Below are 14,367 nucleotides of genomic sequence, written 5' to 3' on the forward strand. Positions count from 1 at the left end.
AGTGACAAAGGTAATTTCTGCATAATTTTCTGTCTGCACCAACCATCCCGTCTGGGTCTATTGAGCAGTTGGTGCCTCTCCAGAGCAGGAAATGGTGTTTAAATTGCTACTGAGAAGGAAAAGAAAGTTCCTGGCACATGTTATCCCTCATATTAGAAAAAGTACAACCTTCAACATCTCCTTTAAAAAAGCATTACACATTAGAAACTCATATGGGGATATTGTAGAATACTCTGGTTTCAAATCAGCTAAGCTAGAGCACTGCTTACACTGCCTCGGGTACAAAACTTACACTGTAAGCCCTTTGGGGGACAACAAAACACTTTGTGTACCATGAATGTAATTCTTCTTAACTATTACTAAGAACCCAGGAGCTAAATCCAAATAATAAAATAAAGATATGTCAGTGTTCCAATGCTCACTATGCAGCTCATTCACTAGAAAACCCTACGGTGACAAGCAACTCAAAGACTTCCACATAAATGATGGCTAAAGTGGGAAAAATACATCACAAATGTGACTAAAAGAGCAGCACCACAGGTATCCCTAGGTAATATGCACAGATCGCAATTCGTACAAGCTGTTCTTTTACACTGGCTGCAACAAAAAATTTGTGAAACATACTCTGAAGGCAGAGATACAATTTCGGCATTTTTTACCTTTATGTTAGGAGTATAAAGGTTCCGCAGAGAGGCCAGGGCAGCAGACAGCCCATCAGTGCTATACCCAACCCACAAAGCCTGAAGAAAGCTGGATGAGATTCCATTTCTTTTACTCAGACCCTAGAAGACAGAGTAGTAAAGTCTGTTTTTTCAACATGTGGTTATAAAATGAAGTTTATACCCTACAAATTAAAGTTGATCTGCATTTTTATTCAGCCAAGTCAGGCTCTCTTATACTTTTCCAGAGATGCTAAGTAATACACAAGGAATTTGATGTCTGTCTATTTTGTTCACTACAACTTCCTGACAACAGAAATATATACAACTCTACTGGCTTTTCAAGAAGTACACAAAAATCAACCCAGGGTGGCAGTACCTTATGGGCTGACAAAATATCATGCATTATGCTCCTTTGCTTTTGATTCTGGTTTCACTCAGCATGTGGCAACAAGCACCATGCATACTCAAGTGTAAACCTATCTGAATATAAGGGAAGATTAGGTTCTTACGTTGATAATCTTCTTTCTAGTAGAAAGGCATACGAGTCTTGAACCAGTGGGTTATTCACCTGTAGTCACGAGTTGTATAGAAGGTCTTATCTATATTTTTTTCCTCGGCTTGGCCTCCTGCATCACAGGACTGAGCTGTAGCTCTTCAGTTCATACCAAAGTAGTTGACCATGATTATAAGAGGAAAAATAAGCAGGCAAGAAATGGGGTACTCCCCTACCAAGTCCATTCTGTTCTGTTCTGCAACAACTAAAATGCAAAATATAAATGCCAATAGACACATACTCTAAAACAAGGTGGCAACTTGACCTTGCATTTATATCCTTGTAATGTACTAAATGGCTGAAATAGGTCAATAGTTTATTGTACGTTCTAAATCAATAAAGATTATTGAACTTAAAAAAAGCAAGGTGGAAACGAGCAAGCCACCTATCTGAGTGCAACCAGCACTAACACTTATATAGCTCTTAAAGTCTTTCACGTGCCTTTTTGCAACAAAAAGTTATGACATTATTCTTTGGACCTGTTTGACAGGAGAAAGTCAAGCACCTGACAATACCTACATGTTTGAGACGGTAAACAGGCTAAATGAAATTGGACAGGGCAGGCCTTCAATACTTATATGCCTCTCTGCTAGAAAGAAGATTATTGAGGTAAAACCCTAATCTTCCCTTCTAGTGCAAAAGACATAAGAATCTTGAATCAGTGGGGCATACTAAAGCAGTCCCCTGAATCTAGGGCAGGACAGATGAGCCTGCTGTTAGCACAGAGGACCCAAAAGCGACATTCAGCCATGCTGCCACATATACCCTGTAAAATTTCATTAAAGTATGGAGGGTGGCCCACATGGCTGCCCTACAAATCTGCTTGGGCTACCTGGGACTCTGCCCATGAAGCCACATTCCTCATAGTGTGTGCTTTCAAAGAAATCAGTGGTTGCTTACCACATCCAATGTACATTGATGGAAAACCATGCCAATCTATCTTGAAATGGAAACCTTAGAAGCTGGCTTCCCCAGGTTGCTAGGATTCAGTAGTAAAAAAAGATGATCCGAGACGCAAACATAATTTGTCACCTCAAGATAATGGAGAAGAACCCTTCTAACATTCAGCAATGCCAAAACTTTGTCCTTTCTTTTCAAACCCATGGTATGGAATGTGGGCAGCTGGACTTCCTGATTTATGTGGGAGACCGAAACCACTTTTGGCAGAACAGAAGCTACCATGTGCAGCAAGATCCTAGTCTCCGTAAATCTGAGGAAAGGCTCTCTGCATGACAGAACCTGCATCTCCAAGACCCTTCTCGCTGAGGCAATAGCTACTAGGAAAACCATCTTAATGGAAAGATCCATCAGCTCTGCGTCTTGCAAGGGACTACAAGACAATGTTAAGATTCCGTGATGGAAATGTCTTAGTACAGGAGGTTGCAGACCCAACACTCTCTTCAAAAATCTACATTAGGACGGAAAGCCAATTTCTCCACTTGAGCCCTAAAGTGCAAGAGGCCTATCACCTGCACTTTGAGGGAGTCAACCACCAGGCCCTTCTCAAGCCTGTCCAGAAAACATACTATGACCCCAGATAACAAAGCCTTAAAAGGCTCCACATTCTACTCAGCAACCCAGTGCTGACAACCTTTCCAAGCCTAGCAGAAACCAATTTCATAGACCTAAGGTGAGTAGCTATGACCACTTCCAAGCAGCCCTTCTGTGCCAAGACCATGTACTCTAGCACCATGCCATAGGCCCAAGTGATCCAGATCCCCAAGGGCAATTGGACCCTGTGAGAGATTAAGTGGCAGATTAAGACACTTCTCCCTCTGTAGCCAACCCAGATCCATGTACCTTGGTCAACACAGCCAATCTGGAGCAACCATAATTACCAACTCTGGGTATGTTGCTATTCTTTGAATGACCTGGCCTAGCACGAGCTATGGGAAAAACCTGTACAACAGCCCTCTCTCTGGCCAAGGTTGTACTAGAGCATCCATGCCAGTGCTCCCAGGTTTGGCTCTTTGGCTGAAGAACTGAGACTTTCTTGCTGGCAGATTAAACATTGAGCACCAAAGCATCTCACAATGCTGTCGTAGTGCTACCGGGCCAAAGACTACACCCCTAAGACTCGGACCTGCCGGCTGAGATAGTTAACCTGTACATTGTCCTCTCCCACTGACCACTTTGCCTTCTAGGGTGTTCTCCAATGATTGCAGCGCTAGATGAATGGCTCACAGCTACAACCTGTTGATAGACCATTTCCTCTCAAAGGGCATCCATTGCCTCTGAATGGGATGACCCTCGCAATGACCCCCAGCCATAAAGACTGGCATTCGTTGTCAGGATCACCCAACAGGATATGCAGAGAGGCAAACCTTTGGCCATCAACTCCAGCTGGAGCAACTAACACAAACTGATGTGCTTTCACACAAGGAAGAATCTCTATGGTCACCCCAATGACTCCAGCACCTGTAGATAGTTACCAGTTTGCATTGCTCTGGAAGAAAAACACAGCCTTTGATAGATGGAAGCGGATTCCCAAGTTCTCTAGAGATTGTGACGGCTCCAGTTGGTTCTTTTGAAAACTGATGATCCAGCCCAGGTCCTTTTGGAGGAAGGCAACTTGGCTGCTTTCACTTCATTGTCCTTGGATGAATCAGTCAATCATCCCAGCATGGATGCATCTGGAACCATGCCTTATGCAGATGTACTGCTGCAACTACCATCACCTTGGTAAAGATGCAAAGTGTGGTTGCCATACTGAAAGGGAACACTGAAAATTGGAAATGTCTCTCCAGCACATGGAATCTCAGGAACTTCCTGCGAGTTGGAAATATGCAAGTAAGCCTCTGTCAAATCCAGTGAGGCTAGAAATTCCTCCAGCACCACCAAAACTATGACTGAACACATGGTCTTCACCTGGATTTGGGGCACTTTCAGTGCTGTGTTAACCAACTTCAGATTCAGGATTGGCCTCCAGTTGTCCGAGTCTTTATTTAGAGTATCTGCCAAGAAAAATACCATAATCTGTCCCCCCAGAGGGACTTGGTCTACTGTCTGGCCAAGACACAGGGTGACAATTTGCCACACTGGCCATAAGGTAATCCAGCCCTTTGCCACGGAGCATTTGTCCTTTGAAAGGCTGAATGTAGTTTGGAAGCAGAATCTCCCACTCATTGTCTAATCTAGAGTATTTTATGGGCAGAGACAGAATAATCAGAGATCTTGTTCATGACTCTGAACATGTAATAGATAGCATCTGCTACATAATTCATCCCTCAAAATTAGCAACTGGGGGTAAGCATCCTCCTCTTCTGATGGAGCCTGACATAATATAGAATGGCAGGAGTGTACAAAAAAAACCCCCGCTGCTACCGCATTCATCTCCAGAGCCAAGGCGTCAAACTATTTTTTGAGGACTAAACCCATCCTGGGTTATTGCACATTCTTCAAACAAAAGCAAGAGCACAATCCAACTGGTCTGCAATGAAACACAAACAGCACAAACAAATAAAGACTGCAGACGAGCGTACAAGATGCGGGCTAGGTTTATTAAAACAATTACTTATTGCGGTCCGTGTTTCGGTTAACATGCCTTCATCAGGGGTCCCTAATTTGTAAAGGTATCAAATCAAACCGCAACAGAAATAAACATGAGCCTGTGTAGTGCAAAATTAACTCCGTGGAAGCTTTGCATAAATGGAGAAGACTTCTGCCTCAGACAAGCATGTAAAAGTCCTCCAAATGCTTGCTTCTTCAGGCTGCCAGTCAGACTCCAAGAGAGCCTGAGACCCCAGATTCTCACAGCTCCAAGGGAGGAGGGAGACATGCAGCCGGCACCCGATAACATAACAAATCACTTTTATACTGCATAACCAGCAAGTTCAATGCGATTAACAAATATTTTTAAAAAAAATACAGATTAGAGAGGTTTGATTAGTTAGCAAACAGATATGTCTTCAATTGCTTTCGAAAACGATAAGACTCAGAGCACAGTAACAAAGGTTTCAATTCTTTATCCCAGAAAGCCTGATAAGAAAGCAAACATCGATGATGTTTCTTGTTAACGAAAGCCTTTGAGAGATGGAAAATTAAAGAGACTGTGTGATAAAAGTCTTCAGGAGCGACATGGGGCCACACAACCTATGTTCAAGCTTTGGTATCAACCAGAAGCGAGCCTTATCCCAGAGGAATGGTTCCCGAGCCACCAAAAGTGTCAGGGCAGGCTGACCGGGTAGGTGCCTTGTATAAGGGTTGTCCTCCCAGCTACAGGCTTCTGAATCAAAAGAGTCTGTGTCTTCTCCCAGGCAGAGCTGCCTCAGGAAAGCTGGAGACCTCTGAAGCACTGAGAAGGCTAAAAAAAAAAAAAAAAAGGACTCCCCCCCCAAAAAAAAACAAACAAACCCCTGCAACAAACCAAAATCAGAGCAGATCAGAAAGACACCTTCCAACTCACATGTACAATGAGAAACTGAGGAACTACAGTACAGCCCTGTGATACAGGAGGTGAAGCCAAGAAAAAAAAATGCAGATGAGGCCTTCTACATAATAGAGAATGACAAGGTGACGGTTTACCCGCGGCCACCGCATTTAAGCCGCGGGTCACCGCCGAAAACGGGGAAGAAAACTAGCAGTCGCTGCGGTGACGGGGACAAGGCCATTCACCGACCGCGGAAACGGTGAACAGGTTTGTCCCCGCGGGCCAATGTACCCCCTTCTAGGAACCGCTATTTCACCGTGCTCCTCATTTGTCATTTCAACCCTTCCTGCCAATCGCAGCAGAAGGGTACCCAACCCCTCCTGCCGGTCCTCCCAATGGCCTCCCCTAAGATCGCCGGCAGGAGGGTACCCAACCCCTCCTGCTGGACCCCCCCCCAACGAACCCTCCCACCCCGGAACCCCCTTAGTCTTACTTTTCAAGTTGGACCGGACAGCTCCTCGCTCGTCTGGCCAGCAGGCCTGCCTCCGTCCAAATGAGGCGGGCCCGCCCCTCCCCTCCCCTCCCCTGCCTCCCAATGGCCTCCCCTAAGATCGCCGGCAGGAGGGTACCCAACCCCTCCTGCTGGACCCCCCCCAACGAACCCTCCCACCCCGGAACCCCCTTAGTCTTACTTTTCAAGTTGGACCGGACAGCTCCTCGCTCGTCTGGCCAGCAGGCCTGCCTCCGTCCAAATGAGGCGGGCCCGCCCCTCCCCTCCCCTGCCTAACCCACAGGATCCTAGGGCCTGATTGGCCCAAGCACCTAAGGCCCCTCCTATAGCGGGAGTGGCTTTAGGTGCCTAGACCAATCAGGCCCTAGGATCCTGTGGGTTGGGCAGGGTAGGGGCGGGCCCGCCTCATTTGGACGGAGGCAGGCCTGCTGGCCAGACGAGCGAGGAGCTGTCCGGTCCAACTTGAAAAGTAAGACTAAGGGGGTTCCGGGGTGGGAGGGTTCGTTGGGGGGGGGGTCCAGCAGGAGGGGTTGGGTACCCTTCTGCTGCGATTGTCGGGAGGGCCGTTGGGGGGGTCTACATGAGGGGTTGGGTGCCCTCCTGCCGTGATCGCTGGGGGGAGGGGAGACTTGCAGCCGTAGCCGCGGTCACTATGCTAATCACGGCAGCATTTAAAGTACATGTCGTGTTTGTTTTTGCATTGCTAGCCCCAGGGGTGGTGGAAGATTAGTGATTGAAAAACTGTATGAAAAATAACTATTTTAAATTTAGTGATCAAAATGTGTCAGTTTTGAGAATTTTTATTAATTAATTTTTTCTCTGCGTGTTTTGTTTTTGTATAGTTATTAACTAATATTTAACTAAGTTTTAAAGTTTTAAAGAATGTTTCCTTTATACGTAAATAAAGAAAAGTGAATGGGATTGCAGTGGCGGTGACGGGGCGGTGAATGGGGTGGCAGTGGCGGTGACGGGGCGGTGAAGAGGATGGTGAGACGGGGACGGGGCGGTGACGGGGATGGTGAGACGGGGACGGGGCGGTGACGGGGATGGTGAGACGGGGACGGGGCGGTGACGGGGACCAATTTTTTCACCGTGTCATTCTCTACTACATAACTCAATACTAGAGATGAATAACCCACTGATTCAAGACTCGTATGCCTTTTGCACTAGAAATCGAGATAACAACTTTCTCCCTTTTCAGAGGTGAGATGGGGGGGGGGAGAAATGTTAACTGTAATATAAACTAGGGGGTTTATAGTCAAGTGATTCTTTCCTTCCTCCCTCCCCCATGGTATCCAGCATTTCTCCCCTTACCTTCCTCCTGTGGCTGACATTGTGGGAAGGAGGAGAAAAGTCCTTCACTCAGTAGTATCCCTGCATCGCCAGTGTAGGTGGTATGAATGATCATTCTCCCAGCTGACCCTGACAGCTTTGTGGTCAGCTGGTGCAGAGGCCTTGAGGAAGGTAAGGGAAAATATTCTGGATATCATGGGGTTTGAATATAAACCAAGAGGTAATTTAATTTATTTTTTTTTGGGGGGGGGGCAATTTTTCTCGGTTTATATTTGAATATACACTGTAATTGTCTCCTCTAGAAACAATTGTCTATTGGAATACAGTTAGCTCATACCTTGAAAATGTGTGCTTTAAGGATGTGATGACCCAGTTCCATCGTTTGTTGTCGGTTTAACTTTCCTTCTTGGCGAGAAAACATAAATGCTAGTAAGGCATGCCCATTCCTGGATGAAAAAAAAACAGTTGATCTTATATGCATATAGTTCTGCAGACATCTGCAATTTTGATTAGCCAGTTATACATTCTTAGTAAGGTTTAGCTAGTGTACAAATATTTTCACTTTTATTTATAGCTAATGTTATGTTTAATTTCACTTGGTTTGTGGCTTGTTGTGTAGCAAGGGCTTACGTATACCAGTGATGCCAAGAGCCATCCTATTGGTAGATTAGCAACAGTTAAAAGTGAAAGGCTATGACAAAGCTCCTATCTGGATACCAGCAGTATAGGACAGCATAGGATGATAACATTTCTGTAACAACGGCAACAAGATTGGCATTACCTGCACAAAAGAAAGACCTAGAAATCTGTTTCCACATCTTGCTGTGAAAATTCAATGGATAATTATAGCAAAACAAACACATATAGTGCTGTAAGATGAGCCTCTCAGGTTGGAAGGTTACTAAGGAAGAGCTGAGGACTCTTCAAGTAAAAGCAGCATTTTTGAAATGGTTGGAACACTGCAAAAGGGAAGACCAACAATACAATGGAATGTACTATCAATGATTAGTTGTCTGACTTAAGACTGAACACAATTCAGGGCAACTATCCATAGGGGCCACCATGAGTTGACACGGACTTAGCACTTAACACTCTGGTTTAAAAACTATATATTACAGTACAGGCAGTTTGCTTTGCTGATTTATTCAGTGTTGCTGCCATGTGCACTTGTGACTTGAGAGCATGTAGCACACGGTACTCCAAGCCATCTGCTGGGGCAAGAGAATAGAGAAACATTACCTGACACAAATGAACTGCCTTTTATCCTGTGTATCAGTGGCAGCAAGTCTGAAACAAGAAGCAGATTACAGCAGTCTGCAGAGCTAGCATGCTGAGAGAGGGCAAATAGGAAAGTGCTGGTGCCAATTCAGAGGCGAGTTTGACCCTCTTTTTCATATGGGATTTAAAAGCAAGTAGCAGAGCATCTACACGCTCCCTTAACATACCTTGTATCAATAACTGGCAGTATTTCAATGTAGGGAATACTAACTAGATGCATTAGTAAAAGGTGCAACTTTCTTAGTCAAGCTACTCATTACAACCGAGCTGAAAAGTATGATTCAAAGATGCTTTGTCACCTTGCTGAGCTACGAGTGCCAGAGCAGAATCCGGAGGACTTAGCGCCCAGGCTGCAGTAGCTGGTTTAGTAAAAGGGGCTTAGTAAAAGGGGGAATAATTAATTATATCCAACTGAAGGTTATACAGACTGATTAGATGTGTATTTTTATTTATTTATTTTTTTTTTGTAATATTGTGTGTATGAGATGAGGAAAAGCTGAACAGTTGTTTAATATTTATATTGTATTTGGTTTTCATATTGTTTAATTTACTTTTTTATATTTTATTATCTGTTTTCAATGTAAGCTGCCAAACAGGTTGGATTGTACAGGTTATAAGCATTTTAAATTAAATAAAATAAGTAAGCAACAATTCTGGAGAAGACCCCCAAAACGGAGGAGTCTACCTAAGATTATACAGGAATGGCTGTAAATGAGCCCCCTTTTTGGGAGGGGGGACTCCACTGTTGAGAGACTGTTTGGGCAAAATTTACACCACTGACTGCAGTAAAGATCTCAAGTCTGTGGGAGGAAAAATATATTTCAGTTTTCCAAATAACTACAGTTTGTAAAACTAGTCACGTGTTCACTTGATCTTTCAACAAAAAGGCAGCTATCTAAATCATACCTTTACATTTTGAACCAGAAAATAAATCTGTGTCAAATCTCAAAAAAAAAACCCAAAAACATAAAAGCAGTACCAGCTTACCTTGGATCACATAAGAATTCTGTGTTTTCTCCATCTGCCCTCCAAACAAGCCACTCCCTAAATGAAGGATGGCAAAACATGCGTGTCTTATCTCGCCTTTTAATCAAAAAGCACGAAAGAGCTTCCATTCTGAGCTGAAAATCCTTCCATTCTTGCTCCCCATCTATATACCCAGCATTAATGGCTTGGAAAATCTGCTCATCGGTCATAGGATGAAGTGAGGCTAGCGCAAGGTTTAAAATTGGAAGCACTCTCTCAAAAGCAGAGTTGGTCATAAATTTCATGTTGCACTGAAGCAGGTACAGTTCTGACAGAGACACGGGGACCACCTTGTAGCTTGCACTCTTAATCACCAAGTGCCCTCTTTCAAAGAGGTCAAGGGTTAGTTTCAAATAAAGATAGGATCCTTGACTTTTCGTGATTAGATGGTCGCTTACTTTCCCAATTACACTACTTTCTGCTTTCCCACTCAAAGATATATTGTTCATAATTTCCTGACTGTAGGCAATCCTGTGGTGTGCATATGCATTCAGGTCACCGTAGATTTCTTTGTTCTCCAGGAAGTCATCTAGGGATATTTTGAAGAAGGGCAGCGAGCTTGTTATTTCCTGCAAATTTACAAACATAATATCAAAAACAGATGTATTTTACCGAATGCATAGTCTTTCCAAGTCAGCTTTCATTTTATAAATTTAGGGGCTGCATTAGGGTTCACTATAATCACCTGAAACAAATTATTTGTTTCACCATAAGCAATGTTCCAGTATGTAACGTGAAGTTTGATAAAAAAAAAAAAAAAGAAAATCACTTCATCATGAAAGGAACATATTAAAAGCTCTTATGTACACAGTGCTATGTTTTAATTTTCTGTTAAAACAAAGTAATATGTAGAAATAAAACAAAAACATAAAGGAAAAAATATAATACCTTTTTTATTGGACTAACTTAATGTAGTTTATGATTAGCTTTCAAAGGTAACCCCTTCTTCCTCAGATCAGAAAGCTAATCATAAACTACATTAACACCCCCTCCCCCTTTTACAAAGTCGCACGAGAGGTTTTTAGCGCCGGCGCGTCAAATGCTCTGCACTGCTCTGACGGTCATAGCGTTTCAATGAGCGTCAAAGCAGCACAGAGAATTCGGCACACTAGCCGGCGCTAAAAACCTCTGGCAAAGTTTTGTAAGTTAGCCCAATAAAAAAAATTATTATATTTTTTTCTTTATGCTTTATTTCTACATATTACCTTGAAGAGTGGATCACATCTTTTCCTGTTAAAAAAAAATAATAATAATTTAAAGAAATGATCCCCACTCATGCCAAACAACTTAATTGTCATTTTACAATACTGTATTTTCATGCTGGAAATTCTCCCTTATCATTGAGTACATTTAGCAAGACATTCTAGGTCTGCTCTGCTAGCTAGATTCTTCAAAGTGCCATCATACCTGCAGTATAACTCTAATATTTGCTCTTTTGCTGGTCCTATTTCTAGATCTCTATTCTTTTTTGCACACCCACCCCTCAACCATTTATTTCTTACATTTCCACATTTTTTTAAAAATAAGAAATTATACTTCTCATTACTGCACCTCTTCCAGTTTATATTTAAAACAATTTAAGCAGGAAGGAGAAGTCCCTGCCAGTTGAAATTCCATTCTGCAGGCCACCTCCCAAGGGTCAGAGGTAGTGCCACTAGAGGTTGTGGCAGCCATTTTGAAGAAGCAGCTGTACTGGACAGGGCTGAGTGGGCATTGCTCCTGCCCGTTTTCCCCTACATAACCAGAGATCAGGCAGATAGGCCTATGCCAATGGGGGAGGGGGAGTTGGGATGTTCCAGGGTAGTGGGAGGGGAGCAGGGAATTAGAATCATGGGGGTGGTAAGGACCTGGCCAGATTATCTTTATGCATGTCCCGGCTGAATATTGGCTGAGACACACATAAGACCCGGTGGCTAGCACCTAACAAATTAGCCTCAGATGTAAGAACATAAGAATTGACAGACTGGGACAGACCAAAGGTCCATCAAGCCCAGTATCCTGGCCAACCCAGGTGCCAAGTACCTAGTTAGATCCTAAGTAGTAAAATAGATTTTATGCTGCTTATCCTAGGAATAAGCAGGCCTTTTTAAAACCCCGCCAATGTCAATGCTAATCCAGGGCTAATTCTGCCACAATTTGACTTCTTAACTGGTAAAGCAGACTAGCTAGGTAGGTACTCTTAGAGACGCCTGCTAGCAACAGATTTCTTCACTGAGGGTCTGTCTTCTTGCAGTCAGCAGCACAAAAGCCTCACAATTTGGGAAGAAAGTATCCCAAAAATAAAACAATAGAGCAGATTAAAAGACAACTTTTCAACTCGCTTGCAGAAGTGAAAACTGAGGGGCTGTAGCACGGCCCTCTGGGAGGAGAGGTGGAGCCATGCAAGAAGATGATTGGCAGCTTTTGCAAGAAAACTTGTGCTTTTGAGGTGACTACCCATTAGTTCAGGGTCTCTGCCCATGTTATATGGAAATTTAACTCTGTATCCTTATACAGCACATGCTTTATCGTGTATTTGGACAAAGGATACTACAGATGTTAGTAAGTTCTATATTAAGATGACGTGTATAGGATGCTTCCCTGGATTAGTGATATAATTGAGGTGTGTAAAATATACAAGGTAACAGAGGTGATAAAACATATTATTTTTCTTCATTTGGGATAACAGTAGAAGGAAACAGTAATAATTTTGTGGTGATGGTAGACAGCAGCACTGCCAGTCTATATAAAAGAGGAGAACTGGTTGAATTAAAGATCTCAAAGGGCAGTGAGAAAGGGATGAGTCCCTCATGAGTGCCTCCTTGAAGCTTCAGAGGAGAAGGGGAAGAGGATTAGGGGACAGAGAAGAGCATTCCTGCTCCTGTGGAACAATGAACTTCTGAGGAAACCTGAAGCAAGATAAACTGTCTGTCGTGCTTGTCTCTTTGATCATGTCAAAGAATAAATTAGAGAACTTGAAGAAAATCAGATATTCCTGGAGGGGTGGAAGAACTATCACCCTCTATTTCAGTGGCCTCAAACTCATGGCCCACCAGATACTATTTTGAGGCCCTTGGTACATTTATCATAATCAGAAAAGTAAAATAAAACAGTTTCTCGATCATATATCTCTTTAGCTATAAATTACAATATTATTATTAAGACTTAGCCAAAAGGAAAGATTTATAAACTATAAAGAGTTTTAGCTCATGCAAAATTGTCATTTCTTTAATAAGACATTAACTATTTTTTTCTGAGGCCCTCCAAGTACCTACAAATCCAAAATGTGGCCCTGCAAAGGGTTTGAGTTTGAGACCACTGCTCTATTTACTCCAACAGTAGTAAATACAAAGATCTCTTTGCCTCCCACACAGGATGTAAAGCCTTGAGAGGAGGAGGAACCTGGCAGTCCATTCTAGGCTTATTGGTTTCAATAGTTTTATGAAGCCATGGAGTGCCAAAAGGAAAAAGAAGAGGAAAAAAGTGGAAGATGTTTGTACTTCTGTATTCTGGACTATGAAAACTGAATTTAGACTTATTTGAAGAACCAGAATTAAAATATGTTATTTTAGGGAACCATAAACTATCTGTTGGTTTTGGTTTGTTTTTTTTTTTTGCGAGGTCCAATAGAATTTGTCCCCTCAGAGGAACCCCAAATGAAAAACAGCATTCATGCGTCTTAGCAGCCTGCAGGTAAAGAAATAAAAAAGGGCATTTTAATGATACCCTCTGTGCCACTGCTACCATAATATCTCAAAAAGAAATATCATCCTTCATATATTTCTATACATCCACAAGCTGAAATCAATTATATTAGCCCTCTGTAATAAATTATCATAAATGATCAGGTTTGATTAACATGACATGCTGGTGGCCGCACTGTGGTAAACCAGTCATTGGAATAAATAATCAAATACTAATCCTTCATTTAACTGAACAAACATATAGGAAAATAAGGCAGTTTATAAAAAGTAACTTGTCCTTTTCTGAACGAGAGCTTTTTAAAGCCACTTCTTGCAGGAATAGTTATGAAAATAGAGGCATCTTTCTAGACAACAAAACAATGAAGTAATAAGAATCTTTACCTGAAAATTGGCACGCACAGTCACGATCACTTTCAGCCAGGGAGGAAAGCGGGAAACAATTTTTGTAATAAAAGTGGCAATGGTATCACCATAATCAGGTTTGTGAAATTCTGCCTCATTTAAACCATCTATCAAAATGATATAGTCTTCTTCTGGAATTTTCTGCTCTGAAGGACAAGAGAGAAATGCCGATACATTTGACAACTGCACGTTTCCATGAGTTAAGTCACACTGCTTAATTACTGCACGCATCTCTTAACTATACAGAATATGTGAAGCAGCCTGGATGGTCTGGTCTTTAATGGAGCAAGAAAGGTCTGACTAAGCACACAGCAAAACAGTAAAAGCATTGAGGACTCTTTACAGTAAAGGTCAATATTCTAAGAATTCTGCTTCTTACTGGAAAGGAATTTTCAAATTAGATTTCAGTCTACTAATTCAAAACGCACACTTGGTGGCTCCCTCTCTCCTAGTACATCATACAACTGAGTTGAGGCACCAGAGTTCCAAAGCATAAATGCGAACAGTTTAGTGTTTCATTGGGCCAATATATTATGTTGTAATAGACTAAACATTATTCTGCACTTTCACCATTTGAAAGCCAGCATCAT

The 14,367-nt window shown here is 42.5% G+C and overlaps 1 protein-coding gene across 4 annotated transcripts in view; it reads right to left on the reverse strand.

The window, feature by feature from the left end:
• Window positions 1-14,367, reverse strand: part of TANC1 (tetratricopeptide repeat, ankyrin repeat and coiled-coil containing 1) — a 294,220-nt gene that overhangs the window by 58,222 nt on the left and 221,631 nt on the right. For all 4 annotated transcript variants that reach the window (XM_033945447.1, XM_033945446.1, XM_033945448.1 and 1 more), the window contains 4 exons: window positions 13,757-13,923; window positions 9,654-10,261; window positions 7,726-7,834; window positions 660-782 (listed from right to left, as the gene is read on the reverse strand). In XM_033945447.1, the coding sequence (XP_033801338.1) occupies window positions 660-782; window positions 7,726-7,834; window positions 9,654-10,261; window positions 13,757-13,923 (1,007 nt within the window). The remainder of the gene's footprint in view (window positions 1-659; window positions 783-7,725; window positions 7,835-9,653; window positions 10,262-13,756; window positions 13,924-14,367) is intronic.

The sequence above is a fragment of the Geotrypetes seraphini genome, chromosome 5 (assembly GCF_902459505.1).
Source record: "Geotrypetes seraphini chromosome 5, aGeoSer1.1, whole genome shotgun sequence".
In the NCBI taxonomy this organism is placed as follows: domain Eukaryota; kingdom Metazoa; phylum Chordata; class Amphibia; order Gymnophiona; family Dermophiidae; genus Geotrypetes; species Geotrypetes seraphini.